We start from the raw sequence: 25100 nt of genomic DNA on the forward strand, positions 1-25100 counted from the left end.
AGGGGCCAATAAAAAGAGTGTGCAAAGACTACAGTACATTCAAAACGCCGCCGCCCGCCTGGTCCTGATGCTTCCCTGGAGAGCCTCATCCAAAAAGGCCCAAACTACTCTCCACTGGCTCCCTATAAGGGAAAGAATCATATTCAAAACTATGTGTATTAGTCAACGAATTATGTTGAGGAAAGGCCCAGAGTACCTGCACAATCTACTGGGCCCTTACACGCCTTCTAGAGCCCTGCGTTCCCAAGGCGCAGGACTGGTGAAAGTCACAGTTATAAAAAAAAACAAGAATGGGAGGCCGCTCTTTCTGCTACCTGGCCGCAAAGCATGGAATGCTCTTCTGCTAGACCTGTGTATGGAACAGTCCGAGAACACCTTGTGAAAAAAACTGAAAACTTGGCTTTTCCAGGATTAAAACATTGCTTTCCCATGAGCTCTACTGTCCCATTCTTTCGACTTCTCTCTATGCTCTTTCTGACCGCAGCGCGGGGACACACTAGTCAGTGTAACCAGGCGCTCTACAAACTCTATTATTATTATTATCACTTAATTGGGTTCCAACTTTTATCACGCTTGCAATTGTTTCCTATTGAAAAACTGCCTGTAAAGAAAGGAATAGGGCCATTATTGCAGCATTTTTGTGGTAAATTTGGGAAAACATTTTGTTGCCTATTTAAGGAACACTGTTTTAAATAATGAATTTCAATTTCAATGAATATGCAACAGAGCTTTGGGAGAGCTCCATGGATGACATTCTCATGATTCTGTGTTGCACCCATATTCAATTAATGGAATTCCCTATTTGGCTCAATATACAGAGCCCGGATCTTTGATTTACAATTGCATCTGATGGCCTCAAAGAAGATTCATCCTGTGGCAATTCCCACACATGTGAAAAAAAAGAAGTGGTAACTGCAAGGAGAAATGCTTCCTAAAAGGAGACATGTTAATGCACAAACGTTTGTCAGAAGGACAACAAGGCAACTACTGAAACAGTTGTTCAAAAACTAATTTGGTATGGTGACTGGACTAGTCTGTTTACAATTAAATAAAAAAGGGAAAATTATTAACTTGTTTATGTTATCACTTTCAAAATAGATCAAACTGTGTCAAGATACTTATAAAACTAAATTGGTACCCACTGAAAGGAAAGGACTATCCAAATTAAAAACAAATACTCTGTGTATTTAAAAAATAAACAGCATAGCGTATAGGGTTGGTGGGTACATTCATACCAGGTTGAGTCCCAATTTCACATCCAATGCCCACATTTGGGATTATTAAAAATTATTGGCCATTTCAAAAGCAGAAAAGTGGGTTGCACGTTCCATCACAAAGAGCATGAAAACTTCAAATTTAAGAGCATGAAAACTTCAAATTTGTGTTTGTGGAAAAGTTACAAAACAAAGTTACAACAAAGACAATATCCAGTCCGGAAAATAAATTCAGCAATGAAACGGGCTAGTAATAACAATAGAGAGGCACTTCTGGAGGACAAGGTACAAACAAATGCAGATCAAAAGAGACCAATCTGTGTAACCACTTACAATACACACTCGAACGAGGTCTCCAAGATCATCAATAAACATTGGTAAATACTAACCTGCGGGGAACTGGAATTTGAAAAACCTATGTTCGCACACAGACGGGGGAGAAACCTGAAGGACATCCTAGTTCATACCCGTCCAAAAGAGAATCAACAACACACACGTCACTGCATGGCATACAAGGACATTTTCCATGTGGGAACTGTAGTAGTTGTCACCTCACTAAGAAAAACAAGCAACTAACATTCAGGAACGGTACAACATGGGAACAAAGAAAACTAACAGCAAAAACGTGATCTATATGATCCCTTGCCCCTGCGGACTCGAATATGTGGGGATGACCACCAGAGCAGTCAAAATATGAATGAGTGAGCACAAGAGCAATGTAAGGTGTAAGAAAAGCACCACAAAGATGGCAACGCGCTTCCTGGAGGCCCAACATTGTGTAAAAGACCTCAAATGGACAGTGATTGAACAGCTACAGTCCGATAGCGGCCTATTGCAAAAGGAACAACGCTGGGTGTTCCGTTTGGGAACCCACATCACGGGCCCTAATGATGACATACCATGGGGCCAACTGATTTAAGAGTGTATTCTGTCAAACCCCTCTCCTTTCCTTAAACCACCCTTTTAACAACTATACACTAAATGTAGGAATAGTATCCACAGAGCAGTGGCCATAATCTCAACCACCCACGATGAGTGCATTATACGTGCCGGTTGTTTATCGATGGTGTAGGAGCTTATACAACCTTTCTCCTATTACTCCCCCTGCTGTGCCTACTGGCATTCATATCGGCACTCAGAGAGCACGCTAGCTGTTTTTATGCGCAGTTGTACTGTACAATACAGTTTAACCTCACTGTCTGCAATTAGCTGCCCATGTATCTTAGAGTAACACGAGTGAACAGATCTCTGAATGCATGGCTCCATAGCTGCTCGCTCATCTCAGGATACTGACACGAGGGAAGAGCTCTCAGTAATCATTGCTTCACAGCAGACCGCGTATCTTAGGAGAGCAACAAGAGTGAACAGCTCCTAGTAAACATGCGCATGCTTCAAGGGTGAGACATGTGTGACTCGCACTCGCACATGCTCACTAAGGATAAACCACTTTTCCAACGTGCCTGTGCACAATACTGGTAGCGAAGACACGTGCGCAGCCGCCTTGCCTTAAATACAATGGACGCCTCCTGCCAATGCCGGAACACCCAAACATGGGCATAACTACCTTCCGGTCCAAAAGGTCATTAACGGCTAATTGAAGCCAATTAGACCACCAAGGAGGGTATAAATAACGCTGCCCAAACGCATTACCGCATTCCCAGCGGAGCCGCGTGTGGGGGAACAAGGAGAAATCCTCTACTAGTACTCAGGAGTATGACACCTAAGAAACAGCGGAAGATCAACCATACTCTGTAAGTAACTACAATGCTGACACTCTGTATTGCTTGTAGGTAGCAGACTGGCATGAAAAACCCCCAACGTTAAGAGGCTCATGAGGCTTATAGAATAGAGGAATCAAGTAGGCATTCTAAACTTCTTTTGATTATCCTCCTCACAGTATCTAAGTCACAGATGGACAAAGAATATAGAGTGTGTGTTTTATGTTAATTGTGTGTTTGTCATGTCTATGTCCTTTTTATTACAGGGTCACCATCACAATTAGAATGACAACATCTGTCTAGTGATTGAATCCCACACTATATATCATATATTTTTCTCAGGTCACTGAACCATGAAAGATATGAGGAGCAGAAAGCAATATCTTTGTTCTTTTTCCCGCTCTTTTTTTTTTTCCTAGTTTGTGCAAATAGCAGAAACCTTTGATATCTTAGCTGTTGGTACATTTTAGCCTGCATACATTTTCACTTTTCTGTAAATAAAACCATATTTTTTACATAGAGAAACGTGAGTAAGGTGGGGATTTGTGCACCCTGTCCTGAAGAAGGAGTTGATCTCCGAAACATGTTGACGCACCCAAGAGGTGATGTACATAACGTTACATAAACACCTCAAATTTCACCTTTTTAACAGTATCAGCCCAGGGTCCCATTAAAGATTTTTTGGAGTTCACCCCACGAGCCAGGTACTTTTTTAATCACTCATTTATAGCCCCACCACCCACTCACATTCAACTCTCCACGCACCAAGCTTAGTCATTGGAAAAGTGCTCCCGCGTAGCCGTAGGTAGTAGCACGACGCGAAGACCCCAATGATGAAACATGACACCAAGGGTCCTTTTGGTGTGTGAGGGGTATTTTAAAAACACTATGTGCTCCCCACCATTGTAGGGAACACTTGGCACTTTTTGGTGGATTCTTGTTATTTATACATATCAGCCAGAGAGAACGAATCCATGCGAATATTCTCTCTCTCCCTTTATGTTATTTTCATACTTTAAAAAATAAACAGCATAGCTTATAGGGCTGGTGGGTACATTCATACAAAGAAAGTCCCAATTTCACATCCAATGCCCAAATTTGGGATTATTACAAATTATTGGCCATTTCAAAAGCAGAAAAGGGGTTGCATGTTCCAACACAAAGAGCATGAAAACTTCAAATTTGTGTTTGTGGAAAAGTTGAGAAATGCAGAATTATCCAGCATCAGTCCCTTACTTGAGGTGGTGCTAGCAATGTTGCAATGGCGTACCGGTATTAGAAAAAAAACATTTACAATCAGCCAAGACTTGGTCAGTGCAAGTTACCAATTAAAATAAAGGCTGCAATATTGACTCCTAGTTGACATATAAAGAACAATTCGATCCATAGACTTAATTCTGTTCACAAGGAACTCTCATAATTTATTGAATGTATAAAAAAATTAAGATTATTTGGGGTGCACAACTCCCCACCTCAAGGAACAATCACAACCCTTGTCAGGGTGAACCCTCAAAGTCACTAAATTAATCTGAGTTCAACCCCCTGATAGCTACGGCACAGAGCAGACCTGCTTAAACTTAGGGCAATGTTTAAAATATGTATGTAGTATCAAAATAGTATTAAAGACAAAATTAAAAACTAAAAAAATTCCAAACCAAATAAGAAAAATACATGAAATGTAATAAACAACTTTACACCGAAATGACAACAATTCAATAGAGGAACCAGAGATGTGCTTTTCTTAAAGTTTTGAGTACAAATTATGCCACAACGCTCCAATGACAATGATAGTCAATAGTCGCGGTAGACCAGGAACTAGGTGCAATTTGAGGCATTGGCAGAGATGGAGCACACGCCTGATACACCAGGTTCAGCGTGGCCAAAGATTTTATCTTTTCACTTACCGTCTGATTTTGATCTCCGCGGACGAGTTGCTCAGTCACAACTGTGATGGATATCCTGTCCGCCGAAATAGGATATAATGGGATTTAGATTTCGGCGGACGGGATAACTGCCACAGTTGTGAAGGAGTAACCTGCACGCTGAGATCATAGTCAGGCCCTTAGTCTTTTAAGGTTCATTCTACCACAGGAGTATACGTTTAATGCCCACCGGACCTCAGGCGAGGCACTCACTCACAGGGCGAAAGCCAGAGGTTTACAGCAAGGTCACGTCTAGGTATACACACCAGTGGTCAGTTGGGTACTTCCAGGAAAAGGCCTCTTGCAACTGGTTTTCCCCCTGTAAGCACACAGAAGGTTCAGCCCTATGACCCTTGAAGTTCACTTTGTCCTGGGTACAAGACATAGCAGGTCCAGTCCTTAAGGTCATCAGGTTCAGTCCTCTTCTGAAGGTCCAGAAAGTGTTCTGAAATGAGTGCCTGGAGGTGCCACAGTAAAGCCAGGCACTAGCTAGTGGGTGTGAATGATTTCTGCGCAAGCCCTAACCAATGGGGTAGAAGTTCCCAGGGCCAACACCACCCACCTTGGTTATATTCAAGATGACAAAAGTCTTTAGCCACACTACATTTGAGCTACGAGTCTTGGTGTGTGATTGGGGAGTGGACTGTGGTAATCATAGTGCCATCCCACATCGAACACTAAAATCCAGTTTGAGGCAGCCACTGTGCTCACAACAAACCCAGAGACAGAAGTCTGGTAGGACAAAAGCAGAGTCCTTCAGTAACCAACCAGTGTATCCCCAAGAATTATCTTGACATACGTTCTCAGCACTTTTAAGTATGTCTCAAGTTTATATGTGAACACATCAAACCTGACCAGCAGGATTTGACACTATTGTGTCAAAAATGATGCCCACAGCCCCACCCTGCCCATTCTGTGGAGCTCAGAGGAGTCATCTAAGTCCATTCACATCAGCCTTGCAAGACGTACAACGTAGGGGTTATCAGTAAAGCAGGACGGCGAGGCGGAGGCAGGAGAGTGGCCATGTCGAGGATGAGTCCGCCACGGGGCAGGTAAGTGCCTTTTAATTACTTGTAATTATTTTGGGAAGGTGGAGAGGCCAGTTAACTACGCTCCAGAGTCGCAATGGAACCTAGAGTAGGCAAAACTACATAAAATTAGCTGGCGGAGAGTAGTTACCCACACTGCTGTAGTAAAGAGTGGATATTGTATATCTGATCACAGAGGCCAGAAGCAACAGTCTCTATTACCTCAACGTCGCGGTTACTGCTGGTCAGGGCTTCCTGCAGAGATGTAATCATGGCGTCCTTCTCCTGCAGGGCGTAGATGCGCAGCTCGTCTCGTTCTTGTGCAGCCTGCTGAAGAGACTTGTATGCAGCTTCCAGCTTTGGTGTCGCAAACTCCTTCTGCTGTAGTAAGTCTCTTAAGGCCTGCAATGTCACAAAAAAGAAAGCACAGGAAGTGATGATAGTGAAAGAACTGGGAAAATTATTGTTCAAAACCAAGGTACCGTGTGTATTAAATCTGTCGGACTTCTACTATAGAAGGTATATAATACTGTTATTAACTACCTACAATAACTGCTATTAACCATCTCTTAGGGTTGCTATTCCAGATTTACTTCATTGCAACCAACCATATCTAGCGCTATTGCCATCTCCAATACATGCTGTTCCATATTCAATGTCCATTTTGTGGGGGATAAAGTTTACCCTAGTATACATTATAGATGAGATATTACTCCCATCATACATTATAACGATATTGCAAGTCATTGAGGAGTTCCAGGACTATACATTATGTTACTCTGAGGTGACTTACAATATCCTTTTAATGTATGACAGAAGGCTTTTTCTCCTTATAACACATGGCCATGCCATCACCATTACCAGAAAAGCTTAACAACCAGATTCAGCATTGTCCCGTTTTGCAAGTCCTTAATAGCGATTCCTTAATAATCGCTATTAAGGACTTGCAAAACGGGATTCATGTAGGAATCGCAAAATAAATTGCGATTCCTACAGCTTCCTTATTTGCGATTAGCAAATTGCTAATCGCAAATAAGGATGAGATTTCAAGGGTGCCAGGGGTGTCCAAAGGACACCCTGTAGCACCCCTGAAATGAAAATGTAGCCTGATGTTGCACACACACATGTCCAAAGGACATGTGTGTGTGTAACATGCAACTTAGAAAAAAACATTTAAATGCATTTTTCTAAGTTTTCGCTATTTACCACGAGGTTTGACTTCGTGGTGAATAGCGGTCCTAAATTGCGAATTCGCAATTTTAAATGTTTCATGAATAGCATTTAAGGAATCTCTAATAGAGATTCCTTAAATGCTAATCCTCGCAAATTTGTGAATTCTTTATTAGCGATTTTTGCATTTGGGATGATGAATCCCAAATGCAAAAATTGCACTCGCAAAGGGCCAGATTCTCAGAATCTGGCCCTTTTGCGAGCGCATTTTGCTTGATGAATCTGGCTGTAAATCCTTAGTATCTTCCCTTTTCATGTTCATTGCAAAAATGAGCAATAAAAGCAGAATCTGAATAGTGAAATTAAACACATCAAAAAGCAGTTAGTAATTTTTGCCAAACATATTAGGCTTATAAAAATGCTGCAGCTCAAACGGTGTTGAAACATGTAGCGATTCCATCCTTCCTGTGGGGATTATTATTATTATTATTATTTTAACACTTATAGAGCGCGCTGTTACCAGTCGGCGTCCTGGCGCTGAAGTGATAATTCCCGAGTAATGGAAAATGTGGGTACTTAATGGGAGAAGAGCCATGTTTTTAGATCTTTCCTGAATGTCATAAGATTCTTATTATGTTTGAGGGAGAGAGGGAGGGAATTCCACGCCATCGCAGCTCCCCTAACAAAACTCCTTCCACCCCAGCGTGCCTTCTTGATCCGAGCAGTTTTAACCAGCCCTAGACTGGCCGACCTCAATTGTCTGCCTGGTCTGTACCATTGAAAAAGATCCTGAAGGAACACTGGACCAAGACCATGTAGTGCCTTAAAGACAATACAGAGGGCCTTCAACATAATCCGCTTCCGCACCGGAAGCCAGTGCAGTTTATCCAACTCCTTGGAAACTGAAGAGAACTTGGGCAATCCCCCAATCAGGCGGGCGGCCGCATTTTGTAAAACTTGAAGCTTATTGAGCACCCCCTGTTGTGCCTCAAGAAAAAGGTTATTGCAGTAGTCAATGCGTAAGAGAACTAGGGCTGTCACCACCGTCTTTCTACAGCCCTCAGGAAGGAAGGGGAGAACCTTTTCTGATAATTCTCAGGGTGCAATGTACAGAGGAACTCAACGCATTGACTTGGGGTTTGAAGGTGAGTAGGTTGTCAATAATGACACCAAGATTCTTCACCGTTGAAACAGGGAGAGGAGGAGACCCCATATCAGTGGGCCACCAGTTAGGGCTCCAAAGATTAGTATTTGAGCCAAAGATAATCACCTCAATCTTTGATGAGTTCAATTTTAAACAGCTTTTTGCCATCCAGGAGCTGACTGTAGACATGCAGTCCTGGAACCTACCTGCCACCTCCCCCTCAGTCCCCGGGAGCACCGAGACCACAATCTGGGTGTCATCGGCGTATGATGTTAACTCGAACCCGAAGGATCTGATTACTGGGGCGAGAGAGGATACGTAGATGTTAAATAAAGTGGGGCTTAGGGAGGACCCCTGCGGGACCCCCCCTGGGAGCTCGAAAGGTCTTGATTCGAACTCCCCCATGGCCACCACTTGTACCCGATCAGTTAAAAAGGCCTTCAAGATATTAAGTGCTTGACCGCGGACCCCGCAGCCCTCCAGCCGATCCACCAGCAGAGCGTGGTGGACAGTATCGAAGGCCGCTGACAGGTCCAAAAGGATCAGCACTGCCTGGCCCCCTTCATCAAGCACCTTCCGGATCTCCTCTATAGATTTAATAAGAGCTGTCTCGGTGCTATGACCCTCTCTAAATCCATGTTGGGCTGAGTCAAGGCCTTTTGAATTACGCAGGAAGGAACAGAGTTGGGAATTCATAATTTTCTCAACCAGTTTCGCCGGCAATGGCAACCTAGATATTGGTCTATAGCTGTTAGGGTCCGCAATGTCAAGGGAAGGTTTTTTTTAAGAAGCGGGCAGATTGAGGCCAGTTTCCAAATTTTAGGGAAATTTTAGGGATCACTTTTCATTTAAGAAAAACATATCAGAAGGAAAGGACAGTTTCGGTTTTCCTTGTTTAAACTCTGGTTGTAATTATTTATGCTCTGTGACCTGCCTTTCACCCGGGCTGCTGTTTCTGGCAGCAGACATTGTGGCATCAGAACTCAACTGTAATAACTTATTGAAGAGGCGTTGTCTCTTTATTACAAGTGACTAGATGTGTCAAAAGACGTCTGTAATAAGGGAATTAGAAACGTGCTTTTATGCACGGAGTACTGGCCCCCATGTACTATAGCGATGTTGCAAATTGAGAAAGAGTTCCATGACCACAAATGGAGCAAAGCCAAATTGAAAGTTCCTTCATAAAGTCACGGACCATCAAGCAAACGTATGATATTCTTGTAACGCATAGTAGGGGGTATTTTATCCTTAAAATATATAGTCACACTACCCATCTTCTCCAACACTATGTGAAATCCTTGTTCTCATGGTCCTTATTTTGAAAATTATGCTTTGGTTGACTGGGGAATATAACCGCTAGCAATCAGTTTCACTATTTAAATAGAAGTTGTAATTGTGCTCAGTGACCTGGCTTTGACATTATATTTAGTCTCCGGCTAAAGGCATTGTGACATCACACCTTAAACGTAATACATTTCTACAGTAGAGTAGCTGCGTCATTTTCTTCTTTCAAACGAATAGTAATGTGTGTCATTTTCTGTAATTACATGTGACCAGTAATGTCACCAGTAGACTGCAATAAGAAAATTAGAGACCTTTTCTTTACAAGGAATACAACTGCTAATAGTCACTCGCAGTGTCTACTTTAGACTTACAGCCCGCCGCGGAGGGCTATTCTGGTTGTTAAATGCCTTGAACCAGAGCGACGAGGGCCTATAACGAGGGTGAGGGCCTTTAACAACAAATATAGCCTTAGGCCGAAGGCTATTAAAACCATAAACCCAATGTTGATAGAATGTTCCGTATAAAAAAGTGGGAAACATGAGGACAAACATTGGAACGTTGGAGCTCCGGGCATATACCAGCCATTATATGCCCACAGCTACTCCACTGTCTTCAATGGAACGCTCAACATTCCAATGTTCTAATATTCTGTATTTTTAACAACTGCTATCCCACAGCTAGAAAGCACACCCAGTGACTTCTACTTCATGATTTTATCAGCTACCCTCCTCCATCTAATGCATGTTATTCTACTTATTATTTTTTACATCACAGGCTCCCCACTCTGATCTTCCATTAATGGTATATTTTTGATATGTTTCATGTTCCCCATTGCTCACAGTGATCATCTCTTCGTTTTTCCGTAGCACGTCAGACAGGCGAGCCACATCGCGGTCCTTTTCTCTCAATGCCTGCCTCAGCTGTTCCGCCTCTTCCTCCTTTAACTTCAAGGCCGAAAACTTATCGTCCACTGCTTGCTATAACCAGCATACCCAGCAACGAGAACAAACAGAATCAGGGAGCATATAGTGAGAAACAAAAATGAGAAGAAAACAGACTACAATCTTTTAGGATTTAAAGTATACAAACAAGGCAATAACATTCTTGCAGGGGGTGTCAGAGTTACAAAAGGAGCTAGCTGCATGCCTCTATGGGTCAATCACACACTAAACATGGAGCTTATGGACTAGGAATGTTCCACTCATGATTTGAAGCACACCCACAATGGTGCAGCAGTGACACCTGGTGGCTGGTCAAGTAATGGCTATGACGCCCTGAAATGGCCTGCATTCTGCATCTTGACCACAGAGGTCAATGCAGTGTCTGGTGTGGGGCAGTGACAACGGATGGCAAGCGAAGCTGACCAGCTCTTTCCTTCTCTTCTCAGCCTTATCAGGCATTTCAGTTAGCCCCTTATCCACCTAGAACTTCAAACAAGTGAGTGTGTAAACATGTGAAGCGTGTGGGGAAAGGTGGTGCCCTCTATTTTTCATTTGCAATCAAACATACAAAAGGTGGTTCTAAACATCCCCTAGCTGCTGACTCCATCCTTCCCCCATCACATATATCAATTCAGGAGAATGGACATGCTCACCTGGAGGGCCAGGTCTCGCTCCTTCAGCCTCTGTTGCAGCCTCTCAATCAGCGCACCTTTTACGTCCGAAGGTTCATTCCCAAACCTCACAGTCCTCAACAGGCCCACACAGTCCTGGGCGATGGTACAAAAGCAGGACAGAGGGGCATATGTTAGAAGCAGAACACAAACAGATTGCGAGGTACGATGGGAGAGAAAGGTTTTACAGATCGAACAGGGGCCATGGGGCAAAAAGGGGCTTATAGGCCGCAACCGTGGGTGTTGAGGTGGTTTCCCACTCATGTCCCGGGGCCCACCCGATTACAGTTCTGCAAACTGGGCCAAATACAACCCCTTCCACACTTGACTCTCAGGGTAGCTAGGGCGAGCAGCCAGAGACTTCTCAGGGAGATAATGTGGGGTGTCGCGAGCTGAGCACTAATCAATCGAACGACACAATGATCTTAATGTCCAAATCAGTTCCTGCCTTTACAAGAAAGAAAGTACTTTAATCACACAGTTGCACTAAATACTACAACAATTCAATCATCACATAAGTCAGTGCTTTTGAGTGTTCGCCTGATGGTCCTATGCCTGCCCTGGGCGCTCCAATACTAACTCTCAGGTGGTCCCCCTAGCTCCGGGTATCGCTCTTGTGAAATCAAGCTCACCCCTGATCAGGATGGTGATCTTGCTAGAGCCCTCAATGAACGTCTTGCATGCCGGGGTGAGCCTCCGGAGGGGGTGCAGTGAGCCACCAAGTCCACCTGTGTTTGCTAGAGGTCAGCTGAAGGCGGAGTCTCTCAGCACACATGCCCTGCCTCTGTCAGTGAAGCTGCAGTGACTTGGAAGGCATGGAGTTGGTCATGTTGGTGTTCTTCTGTTAGATGATACAATTCACTGGGCTGATGCAGCCCAGGGTCAGACTGCGGCACGCCTATTGGTTACAGTCTCGATTGAACCAAAGGATTTTGTAGCCATGGTTGGGCCTGTGGCAATCACGCAGTACCAGCCCTCATCCAGGGCAAAGACAATCGTAGGCCCGGTCGGGGCAGCAACTGTGTGAACAAACCTTTTTGGTTTCCACCAGTACCCGAGATAAGAGACCCAGAAGGCCACCGGGACATCGATCCTCCCTAGTTCACTCTCGAGTAGTCTGCTCTCCTGGACCTCACCCAGCCTCTGGGGGTGTGCTGTGCCCCTCCAGTAGAAAGACAGACTCCAGGTAATGCCCCCCCACCTTCTGGAGACCGACTATCAGGCAGACAGAGTAATCTTCTGCGTGCCCAGCAGGGCATTTCCTTCGTTAATCATAAAGACGTTGGAGCAGGAATAAAGAGGGCTGGTTTAGGTCCCACTTTGATGCTCAGCTTTTCAGACAGGGAATGTGGGATCAATGGATTCTAACTGTAGAACCAGTTTGGAGTGATTCTCCTGTCAGGTGTTCTCCTGACACAGCCTTTATGCAAAATGATGCTTCTCACAGGAAGTACCAGTGAAGGGTATTCCATTCTGGGGCACACACAACTGAAGCACCAGGTGTGGGGTTTATGCAAGTGGTGGTAATCCGGGATAGACAAAAGCGCCGGCCTCACCTCTCACAACTTCCTCACCTATCACAAAAGTGTCTGCAGAACCAGCCCTCAACCCAACCATCCACAAAACGGCAGCGCTCAAGAAGACTAATCAGCAGCTCCTTGTCAACAAAAAGGGCTCAATGGTTTTCTAAAAGCCACCCTGCCTCCATCCTCCTCACTTCACTGTCTGGGTCTCCTCCCTCCAGCTACAGGAATTAACAGACTACACCTGCACGGTCCTCATGCCTCAACTTGCGCAAGGTGAGACCAGAGGTATCCAAAATGGATCCATGTGGCCTCCATTACTCAAGCTCAGTCATACACAGCTCAACACCAATTATGTGTTACACTCACTACATATAAACATGTGCTTGACATGCATACGAGATGCCCACGCAACAGTTTGGGCTTACTCAGGTGGGCCAATAGGCTTCACCCTCAGTGACCTAGATGAACTGGTCTAGTCACACTACTGATTTAGTCTTACACATGGTATGTTTTCACAAACGCTTTATATGTTATACTCAAGGTAGAGGCAGGAGTCCACCACCAGCAATGAGGGATCACTTGTCTCTCCTCCATGTCTCATGTCAAGTCTAGGACCTCACAAAGGCCAGTGTGATGCCAGGACCAAAATAAAAGTCTTGTGCACTCAGGCCGGGGTGGGGGCACCTGATGACCATGCAGCGGACATTCCCATCTTAAAAGAGCATTCCTTATTTAATTTATGTCACCCCCTTCCCATGACTGGCATCCATGAACCCAGTGGTCCAGCTACTACGTAGGCATTGACTTACTTGGTGAACGTATAATACTGTGGTGGTGGGATGGCGTACCGAGGGATCCTCTTCCCAGGTCACAAAGTGCAATGCACACCAGGCTTTTTGTAAAGGTTTGCCTAGCTCTACAAAGAGCTCCGCAGCTTTCGTCCCACCTACTTCTGCCCATAAACTAACTCAGATCCCGTCCTCATATCTTTTCATCCTTTCCCTCGCTACAGCGTCCACATCAGAAAGGGTTGTACTTCATTTCTGCGCATCAGTAGGTGTGCGGCTTGAATAGTATCCTGTAGTGTATCAGTAAGAGCATGATTATTTACATCAGGTAGTAGGAGTCAGTGAGGATAGAGTAGTGTCCAAGACGCTTTTTCTTCTGTCTCCTACTCCCAGTGTCACTGCTCTGTGATGGCCGATCAAGCAGCATCTAGAAGTCCCAGGTGAACTCTAGAGGAGCTGGGAGCATGTCAGGCAACGCCTTGGTTCCCTGGGCATGCGGGTGACCTTGGTCTATGGGCTCTTACGCCCTGCTCAAGCCAAATACGTGCACTTTTGGTCTCAACATAATGGCCCATATCACCACCAACAGGGGTGCTCTTCACTGGCTCCCAGTGGAGATGAGTGTCTATCTTAGTCCCACCGGCATGGTTCATTGAGCTGTAAACATCTTGGACACTGGAAGACAAGTTCCATAAATATCTTCTTATTCATCCACTTCATTTGGTGTCTCCAGCTTCCTGCCTTCAAGAGATCGCGCCACGGAGGCTGCGAGTTTAGAGGTTCGTTGCTAAGGTGGCAAGTGACCAACCTCGCTTTCCCAAACTTCTCAACGACCACTTTACTTTCAGGAAATCACTTAAAACCTTTCTTTTTCACAAATTACCTCAGTCTTTCACTTTGACTTGTTCTTTTGTTGGTTTATAGCACCAGGACATGCTTGGGGGATGGGACCACATAACAACCTGCAGAGGTGTTGATCCTAAAAGAGGAGGTACTGTGCCATTTAGGTGTGTAGGATGAGGGCACACTGCATGGGAGGAAGTGACTTCAGATGGTCAGGAGGGCCGAGCCTCCACTCACAGACAGCCAACAAATGAGGATGAAATTTGGCCCATTATTGTGGCAAATGTGCCTCCACCTTTGTCATATACAGGTAAGTATTCCATCCTGATGAGAACACCTGGGCCCCCATAAAACACTGATTAACATCTGCATGCACTGCATATCTCTTTATAGCACCTATATTGGCACTATGCATAACTGTATACCACACCTTCAGCAGAAGTAAGCACAAGTATTTCAGTGAGGCATGTTCTAGCATCTCAAATAGCCCGATGAAGGCTTCCCAGCAGGTACCGCAACATGCTGACAGCCAGGAAGCAGCATTGTATAAACAGGCATTGAACACAACTTCTGCAGTGAACTCACCTTCAGGAGCTCTTCCTTCCTATGCAGGCTCTGAGTGAGTTGTCTGATCAGTGACTCATGCTGTGGTATGCCGCAGGGATGGCCTCTATCCAGCAGGTGCTGCTCTGCCTGGCTGCCCCCATTTTCCTACAAATAACAGAGAGGAAGGAAAGAGAGGAAGGATGTTAAATGCAGATCTTTATGCATTATGGTTTATAGGACAAGTCAACACTGTGGACCAAGCCCTCCAGAACTGAAGCCAACACTCCAGGTGAGGCCTCCAGTACTAAAGCCAACACTCCAGGTGAGGCCTCCAGAACTAAAGCCAACACTCCAGGTGAGGCTGTCAGAACTAAAGCCAACACTCCAGGTGAGGCCATCAGAACTAAAGCCAACACTCCAGGTGAGGCCGTCAGAACTAAAGCCAACACTCCAGGTGAGGCCGTCAGAACTAAAGCCAACACTCCAGGTGAGGCCGTCAGAACTAAAGCCAACACTCCAGGTGAGGCCGTCAGAACTAAAGCCAACACTCCAGGTGAGGCCATCAGAACTAAAGCCAACACTCCAGGTGAGGCCGTCAGAACTAAAGCCAACACTCCAGGTGAGGCCGTCAGAACTAAAGCCAACACTCCAGGTGAGGCCGTCAGAACTAAAGCCAACACTCCAGGTGAGGCCGTCAGAACTAAAGCCAACACTCCAGGTGAGGCCTCCAGAACTGAAGCCAACACTCCAGGAGAGGCCTCCAGAACTGAAGCCAACACTCCAGGAGAGGCCTCCAGAACTGAAGCCAACACTCCAGGAGAGGCCTCCAGAACTGAAGCCAACACTCCAGGCGAGGCCTCCAGAACTGAAGCCAACACACCAGGGGAGGCCTCCAGAACTGAAGCCAACACTCCAGGAGAGCCCTCCAGAACTGAACCAACACTGCAGGTGAGGCCTCCTGACCTGAAGCCTATACAGCAGGTAAGGCCTCCGGAACGGTAGCCAACAGTCCAGGAGTGCCCTCCAGAACTGAAGCCAACCCTCCAGGAGAGGCCCCCAGAACTGAAGAAAACCCTCCAGGAGAGGCCTCGAGAACTGAAGCCAACACTCCAGGAGAGGCCTCCAGAACGGAAGTCAACACTGTGGGAGAGCCCACCAGAATTGAATTTAACACTCCAAGAGAGGCCTCCAGAACTGAAGCCAACACTCCAGGTGAGGTCTCTTCACCTGAAGCCTACGCTGCAGGTGAGGTCTCCAGACCTGACAGCAATGCTGCAGGTAAGGCCTCCAGAACAGAAGTCAACACTCCAGGTGAGGTTTCCAAAACTGAACCCAATACTCAAGTTGAAGACTTGACCTGAAGCCAACGCTCCAGGTGGGGCCTCAAGAAATTAAGCAAACGCTGCAGGTGAGGTCTCCAGAACTGAATCCAAGCCAACACTCCAGGCGATGCCTTCAGAGCTGAAGCCAACACTCCAGGGTGAGGCCTCCAGAGCTGAAGCCAACACGCCAGGGTGGGGCCTCCAGAGCTGAAGCCAACACGCCAGGGTGGGGCCTCCAGAGCTGAAGCCAACACGCCAGGGTGGGGCCTCCAGAGCTGAAGCCAACACTCCTGGAGAGGCCTCAAGAAATTAAGCAAACGCTGCAGGTGAGGTCTCCAGAACTGAATCCAAGCCAACACTCCAGGCGATGCCTTCAGAGCTGAAGCCAACACTCCAGGGTGAGGCCTCCAGAGCTGAAGCCAACACGCCAGGGTGGGGCCTCCAGAGCTGAAGCCAACACTCCTGGAGAGGCCTCCAGAACTGAAGTCAACACTACAGGAGAGGCCTCCAGAACTGAAGTCAACACTCCAGGAGAGGCCTCCAGAACTGAAGCCAGCACTCCAGGAGAGGCCTCCAGAACACTCCAGGAGAGGCCCCGAGAACTGAAGCCAACACTCCAGGAGAGGCCTCCGGAACGGAAGCCAACACTCCAGGAGAGGCCTCCAGAACTGAAGTCAACACTCCGGAAGAGGCCTCCTGAACGGAAGCCAACACTCCGGAAGAGGCCTCCGGAACAGAAGCCAACACTGTGGGAGAGCCCACCGGAACGGAAGCCAACTCTGGGGGAGAGCCCACCAGAATTGAATATATTTAACAAAAAAGGGGTAACCCTGTGTCCCTCAGAACCTGGGTATTGGTAGTTAAACAAACAGTTAGTTCTGTCGGGTAGAATAAAATCTCTTTGAGAAATGCTAGTATATGCATGCGATACAATCAAAGGAACTCTCTGATACATACATAACTAAGAAATCAATGCTCTAGTTGACAAGAAAAAACAAATGATATAGCCAGGTATTGAATTCAAGAGTGTTTATAATTAGAATTCAATTTTGTTTGTGCTGAATTACTTCATTCAGTGACAAAACAATCAGTACAAATTACGACCATCACAAATAATTACAGTTCAGTGACAAATTAGTGAAAAAAAGTGCTCAGGTGTCAAGGTATATGTACAGTGAAAATCAATATATATATATATAGTTATACAGAAGAATGATAGGTAGGCCAAAAATTAATTGATCTCCAATGAATCCCGGTGCTTTGTAGAGGAGTCATGGAGTGTCTGGACCTAATTATAGCATCGACGTTTCGACCCTGGTGGGCCCCAGTTGGCGGTCGCTTCGGATCTTTATCAATACAGAATGCGATTGGTGACAGTATGGATCAGGAATAACGATTTCCCTGATGTATGGCCACTCATGCGCAGGTCATATCCGTCGTGGAGACGATCAGGAAATGCCTGGTCAAAAACGACTGTGAACCAACTCTGCAGGTGAAGCCTCCTGACCTGAAGCCTATATCGCAGGTAAGGCCTCCAGAACAGAAGTCTACAGAAGCGTGGGGGCATTGAGGAAATATAAATTTTATGGTCAAGATGTGTTCCCTAGCGCGCACCCCACCGTCTCCATGTACGAATAAAGGTGCATGTAACTTCCCTCCTGTACCAGCTATGAAGACGCAAATACATTTGCGTCCAACGTTAACATGTCCTCTTTCAGACCCACCTTGAATGGGTTGAATGGTCCGTTCCTAAGTATGCTATGCCAACGTCTTTTTGTAGTGTACTTCTACGTTTTTCAGCTCTAGCTGAGTAGGCCCTGAATTTCTGCCACCGAGCCTCTTCCTTGGCTTCTGACTCCAAGGGCCTCTGCCCAGGCTGCCTCTGTACCCGTGAACTCTGACTTACTTTCAGCGCGGCCCCTCGCGCTCAGCTCAGCCTGCTGCCTGCCAAGATTGACTATAACCTTCGAGTTATCTGTTCCGCTCCCCGAAAATACATTCCTGCCTGCTAGTTTCAGTCAACATTCCCCTCAGCTGCAGAGCCAAAGGGCCGGCCTGTCTCTGTGCAAGTAATTCAAGTAATTCATAGCCCTTGTTGCCATGCTCCCATGGAAGGCCCATGCCCCCACGCTTCTCATACAGACACTCAGGCGCTTATACACGCACTCACAGCGAGTATAGAATAACTTCTGCCCTAGAGACCTTTCCGCCCAGATAGCTTAGTTCCTAAACACCAGATATCCGATATGATAGAAGCACAAGTTGATCTGACATGCCAGACTTCTGTCTCTTTCCGTCAGTGTAAATGTCAAGTCCCCTGCACCCTCCAGCTTCACGTCAATCACACGTCATACAGTTGCGCGCGCATCCAAGCTTCCGATTTCTGCTGACACTGCAACATTTCTGGTAGTGCCACCCCTTTTGTGACGCCTACCTGTGACGTTTCTAGCACACACCTCTAGTTCACGCCTTCTGATTACGCACTTGTAACACGTGTATACTGTTATCTTGTCTTCTCTCAGCTGTTACGCCCATTACAACTGTTTCTTATGACATAGATTAAGTATATAAGCTATGTAATGTAATAAAGCATTGCTCTATCCCTTCTGACACCCCTGTGGTGGTCAGAACATGATATCCTGGTCAAGACCATTCCTTTTTAAGGAATAAAAACCCCTAAGAACTCTAACACCACGGACTCTGTTTTCTTTCTTTCCGATTGAGTTATTATTGATTAAGTACTTACCTGCATAGAAATTAAGAGAGTAAATTAATTATTTACGTCATTTGGCGCCCGAACAGGGACCCCTCCCCCACCTCACGCGCCGGTTGGTGCATTTGCAAGCTGTGTCCCCTGCCATCAGTTAGACGGAATCTACGCGTACCGGCAGGATTTCCTGCATCTCCCTCTGACCCACGGAGGTGACGAAGACTGCGATCAGTACCCAGACGAGGCGGTGAGGAGTGCGGAGGATCCCGATCAGAGCCTAGCCGAAAGATGCAAGGTCCGAGGTGTCGAGAGGCCCACCAGGTTTCCGAAGTTTTCCGAAGTTTTCCGAAGTGTCGAGTCGAGTCCAGTCGAGTTTTCCGAGGCCTTCTGTTTTCCGTGCTTCCCGGTGAGTACCATTGCTGGGACGTATCTAGACGGGTTTGGGTACACAAGTCCGGTCTGCACTGTTTTTAGACAGTGTATCTGTACTGTTTAGCAGTATATCTAGTATTCTGAATTTCTGAATTTCTGCACTGTTACATCAGTGTATCTGTATTGTTTAGCAGTACATCCAGTATAGGGGGTAGTCATCTATGTCTAAAATGTCTTTTTTATGTGATTAATGTCGTGGTATGAATGTGAATGTGACCGTTTTTATGTGAATTATTGTGTTTTCTTGTACAATACCCAGTATTAAAGCAAACTAAGGACTGAGCATTCAGTATTAAGTACGCAAAATGCAATTTTTCAACAAATTAAAGCAGATAGGAACTAGGAAAGGGATACTAGAGGAAGAAATTCCTATCCCCCCTAGGGACACTCCAGGTAACTTTATGTACCATAAACATGGCATAGACGCCATATTGTATCTAGACTTATGGACTGACTATACTAAACACCTAGACGAAAGACACCGATGGCCCGTTAACGGAACATGGGATGCCGAGTGCATCATGAAGGTCGAGGAAGCACTATGGAAAAAGAAAGCCAGACAATCTCAGAAAGACGCCATAGAATTTTGGCGTAAGGAATCACATAAACGTGCTGAAAGAGCACTCCGTAGAGAAGACAGACTTAAAGAATCAGAGAAAGCACAAGAAAATGAACTAGTTACCGAGGGGATCCGAGTAAAAACTGAACAGATAGACCGCGCACGACATAATCTTGTGAACGGTATGTATCTTGTGGCCGAGGGTACACCTGAGGCCCTATCAGAAATACCGAAAAATTTACCGTCACCATTAGTTCCAACTAAAGTAATGCATAAGACTACTAAAGATATATTCCTAAATTCTTATCTAGAGGATGTAGCACCGGCTTACACCAATCTGCCTGTTCGCACCTTGCCTACTGACGGGGACGGGGCACCCCGCCTCCAGATCATGTTCCGCCAGTACCGCAACAGACCTCCCCCGTTCCGCCAGCCCCGCCACTTCCCGCACCCAAAACAGACCTACCGAAACCACGTTTACCTGATCTAACAAAACGACAAATTCAAGTTCAAAAACAGACTCCACAGGGAGATAATGCACAAGCCTCCGCTTCAGGAGGTGCAACCGCGGGTCCTCGGACCCCGCCATTGACTCATAGATTAAATCTCAGGGATATACAGAGTCCTCTCACGTTCAGGTCACCCCGCTTCGACGCATTTAAGGAAAACATTTCAGTTTGCAGATACGATCCAGTACCCGGAAAAGACGACCTAATGGTATTGGCATCACTACGGTTAAGATCTGCTACTGATATGTTGCTATGTTATGTAGGTATGAAGGATCGTCTAGATAGAATATATGAGTTTGTTCAGACAGGGAAAGACCCTGACAGTATTAAGGAGGCCATGGAGAAACAGAAAGTTGACATCCAAGCACAGATACTACGATTTTTCATAAACTGTCTAATAAGAGAACGAGATAGGCCTGGAACAGATCAGAGTGAATTAGATGCACTGAACAAGTGGGGTCAAAATATAGCTGAAGGAAAACATGATAAAGGGACCTGCATAGCCACAATGTATAGGAAAATTAGGAAAGCAGTGCTGGAAGTACACCAAAAAGAGAAAGAAAAAGCTTCCTCCGAGGAGGAAGAGGAATTTGAAGAACCTGAAAGAGCTGCAGACACTATAGCATATGTAGGTAAGGGAAATTACCTCAGGAAAGGCATCCGTCCAGAAAGCAAGAGAGTTTTTTTCTCTGCCTTGACAAATCCGAATTCTGCTGAGCATCAGTTCCAGGAAACTGATAAAAGGCTTCGAGATCGAGTTGGTACCACGTACTCAATTCTATGGATGAACAAGAACTAGCCCGATCAGCTGTATCATGGGCCGAAAATCCAGACATATATAATGATGACACAGTAGCGCAGACATTTCTGAACCTCTCCCCAGACGAGCAGAAATTAGCAGGTGTATACATGATTCAGCACCTCCTCATCAAATACAGAAAACATTATTCTGATCCAGGTCCCTTACACGAAACACTAGAAGCACTACTCATGGATAGATGGAGAGGCTTAAGTACCAAGTTAATACAAATAATTCTAGAACAACGCCGTAGATATGACACTTTCATCAGCTCCGAATATGTTACCGCCCCGCCTCCAGAAAGGAAGATGTACCACATGCAATGCGGGGGTGGCATTGAAAGTCAGAACCCCTTACGAGAAGTACACCCTGTTATGGGTACGGATCACCTCTTGAAACGTGTATATGTACACACGCCTCTGACCAAGTTAGAACTATTAGAAATGAAGAAACTAGTACCGTGTCACGATAAAGATCCCGCAGGTTTTCACAGAGAGCTTAAAGACATGTTACTGATGGGGGATTACACATATGATGACATCATGAAAATGTTAAAAGTACTGTTGCCCACGGGCATCTACGAGAAACTAAAGGAAAAGGAATGGGAGGTGGGAGACACAAAGATTGCATGGGCAGAAATAGAAGATGAAGAAAGTAAACGGGTCCCAGGGGTAGGCCTTGGGGACAAAACTAAAGCATTACCAGGTTTGATAGTACAGGTCCTGCCAAGATTATTGACGACTAGAAAGGAAGATTGGGACGCGATCTCGTCCTGTAAACAGAAACATGATGAAGATACTAGTGACTTCTATTCAAGATTCGAGAAATGTTTTATTATTAACAGTGGCCTCAAACCAAGTAGCGAGTCATATCCGCATCTTTTTGTATCAAAACTAGTCGAGAATTCCCTACCATTAGTTAAAAACCGAGTGTACAAGGTTGAAAGTACTTGGCAGGCAAATACACCATCCCAGATGTTGCAGATGCTCCAATATCATCAGAACAGAATTAGGGAAGAACAAGATCAGGAACAAAAACGCATGAAAGACACGAAGATGAAAATGTTAGTAGCTCAGACGGTCCCAGCCGATGGTCAGAGAAAGGGTGGGACCCAGACAAGTCACACTACAGCTCCCGTTAAAGGGACATGTAATTATTGTAAGCAGCCAGGTCATTACGTACATGAATGCCCGGTCCTGAAACATAATATAGCGACAGGTAAAACAAAAGAAAGACCGCATCCGCCTAGACAAGACCATAACCAGCATCAGTCTTCACAGAATACACAGAATACACAGCCTATGCATGCTTCTTCGCCTCCAGCACAGACAGTAGCGGTACCACAGCCACAGCCCATTGCCGCGTCTCAGCAAGTTTCACAGCAGATGTACCAGTATGCCCAGTCCGCATATCCAGATTATCCCCGATATACATGAAACAGCCTAGAGAGGGAAGGTGGCTTGCCTCTTATTGAGATTCCTGTAGATCAAGAAGGTCCTTATGTACACAGTCACGTATTGGGAAAAGACAGAAAGTTTTTAATTGACACAGGGGCAAGTCGCACTACGATCAGCCATGATGAAGTCCCAGGGGCACCCCTCTCAGGCTCACAGAATGTTCCCCTGGGTTTTTCAGGACAGCCTATTGTAAATGAGGTATCAGAACCAGTCCCCCTGGCTGTGGGCCCATTATCACGTGTTACAGACCTGTTACTTACAAAATCATGTCCGGAAAATCTGTTAGGGATTAAAACGTTGAAAGCTCTAGGAGCTATAATATGCTGTTCCCCGGAGGGAGTTAGACTCTTTCTACGGGATTTCAAGGGTCATTATGTTTTGCGAGAATTCGATGTCAGATTACTTGTGGGCAAAAGGCCCAACTGATGTAGGTTGCATGCATATCACTCCATACCGCGTTACACTAAAGGCAGGTGTTGTTTTACCAAGAATAAGACAATACAAGTTACCACCCGATGCTGTAGTGGCTTTACTGAAAATTATTGACGAGCTGATTGCCCAAGGAGTGGTCGTAGAGACCGACTCCAATGTCTGTAATTCACCCATTATTCCGATTCTCAAACGTACTGATCCCAATGCACCGCCAGTATATCGGCTGGTGATTGATCTTCGAGAACTAAATAAATGCATTATTCCACAGTACCCTGTGGTTCCCGACATCTCATCCCTATTGACTGCTATTGATTCAGAAGCGACGTTCTTTACTGTAATTGACCTCAAGAACGCCTTCTTCAGCGTGCCTATTGATCCAGAGAGCCAATATCTCTTCGGATTCAGTTTAAATGGACGCAGCTTCAAATTTTCACGCGCACCTCAAGGATTCACAGAAAGCCCCAGCATCTACAGTCAAGCACTGAAAAGACAACTAGATTGTATTCAAATGCCAGTTAACACCGCTTTACTGCAATACGTCGATGATCTGCTGATCACCGCACGAAGTGAACCCGAATGTGAACAAGCATCACTGACAGTTTTACATTTTTTGGCCGACAAGGGACACAAGGTGTCTCCTTCGAAGCTACAATTCTGTGTTCAGCAAGTTGTGTACTTGGGTCACTTGCTGTCCAAAGTGGGGAGACGGCTCACTCCCGATCGCATTCAGTTAATTGTAAATATGCCACAACCCCAGACACAAAAGGAAGTGCGGGCCTTCATAGGCCTCACCTCATACTGCAGACAATGGATTCCTCAATATGCATTTCTAGCTAAACCACTTATCCAGTTAACAACACAGGAGGCCGCGACTTCGACTGCCCTCCCTTGGACTCCGGAACACACACAAGCTTTTGAAGAATTAAAGAAAGCCTTATGCCAAGCACCAGTTTTAGCGACACCATGTTACAGCAAACCGTTTACACTTTTTGTTACAGAACGTGATGGTACAGCTTTGTCTGTCCTCACTCAAGATCAAGCAGGTTCACATAAGCCTTGCGCTTATTTCTCAAGTACATTGGATTCAGTAGCCCAGGCACTCCCTGCGTGCTTGAAGTCAGTAGCAGCAACAGCATTAGCCATCAGACAGAGTGATTCAATTGTGTTAGGCCATCAATTAACAGTACAAGTTCCACACTCTGTAGAGGTTCTGTTAAACAGAACCCAGACTCAGCACTTGACTATAGCACGACTGACAGGTTATGAATTAACGCTGTTCCAGCCACACATAGAAATCAGACGCTGCAGTATTCTGAACCCCGCAACACTGTTACCTACAATTATGACAGATCCAGCCCCGCATGATTGTATAGAAATCATTAATGCAGTAACAAAGCCACGACGAGACTTAACAGATGTCCCACTGACAAATCCAGACCTGACACTTTATGTGGACGGTTCATGCATGAGAACAAGTACAGGAGAATTAGTGGCCGCATATGCAGTGACCACTGAAACTGAAGTTAAAGAAACACATCGTATTGACACACTGTCTGCTCAAGCAGCAGAGCTCATCGCTCTGACCCGAGCTTGTATACTAGCCAAGAACAGAAATGCCAACATATACACTGATTCCCGTTATGCGTTCGGAGTCGTACACGACTTCGGCATGTTATGGCAAGAAAGAGGTTTTTTGACCTCCCACGGTGCCAAGATACAACACGGTCCCCTCATTCAAGCCCTGCTAGAAGCAATACACTTGCCTTCGGGCATATCAGTCATGAAGTGTAAAGCACATACTAAGGTCACAGATTCTGTTTCCCAGGGTAACGACCTGGCAGACCAGACAGCAAAACATACAGCACTGACTCACACCCAGACAACTGATGTGACAAAGACAATAGTACCGACAAAGTGTATGGCAGTCAAGGATCCCGCTCTAGATGTAATTGACATTCAGGCACATGCTACCCCAGATGAAATAAAGAGATGGATTGAACTAGGAGGGATCCAGACAGATCAAGGTTGGATGACGAAGGGAAAATGTACATGGTTTCTCCCTGACTCTATGGTTCAAGTTATGAT

General features: G+C 45.6%; 1 protein-coding gene across 4 annotated transcripts in view; it reads right to left on the minus strand.

Annotated features, from left to right (window-relative positions):
- Positions 1 to 25100, minus strand: part of LOC147717801 (uncharacterized) — a 139465-nt gene that overhangs the window by 12077 nt on the left and 102288 nt on the right. For all 4 annotated transcript variants that reach the window (XM_086924589.1, XM_086924590.1, XM_086924587.1 and 1 more), the window contains exons 4-7: positions 14835 to 14960; positions 11075 to 11188; positions 10320 to 10457; positions 6105 to 6284 (exon numbers count right to left, since the gene is read on the minus strand). In XM_086924589.1, coding sequence (XP_086780715.1) covers positions 6105 to 6284; positions 10320 to 10457; positions 11075 to 11188; positions 14835 to 14960 — 558 coding nt within the window. The remainder of the gene's footprint in view (positions 1 to 6104; positions 6285 to 10319; positions 10458 to 11074; positions 11189 to 14834; positions 14961 to 25100) is intronic.

The sequence above is a fragment of the Lissotriton vulgaris genome, chromosome 5, assembly GCF_964263255.1.
Source record: "Lissotriton vulgaris chromosome 5, aLisVul1.2, whole genome shotgun sequence".
Classification (NCBI taxonomy): Eukaryota; Metazoa; Chordata; class Amphibia; order Caudata; family Salamandridae; genus Lissotriton; species Lissotriton vulgaris.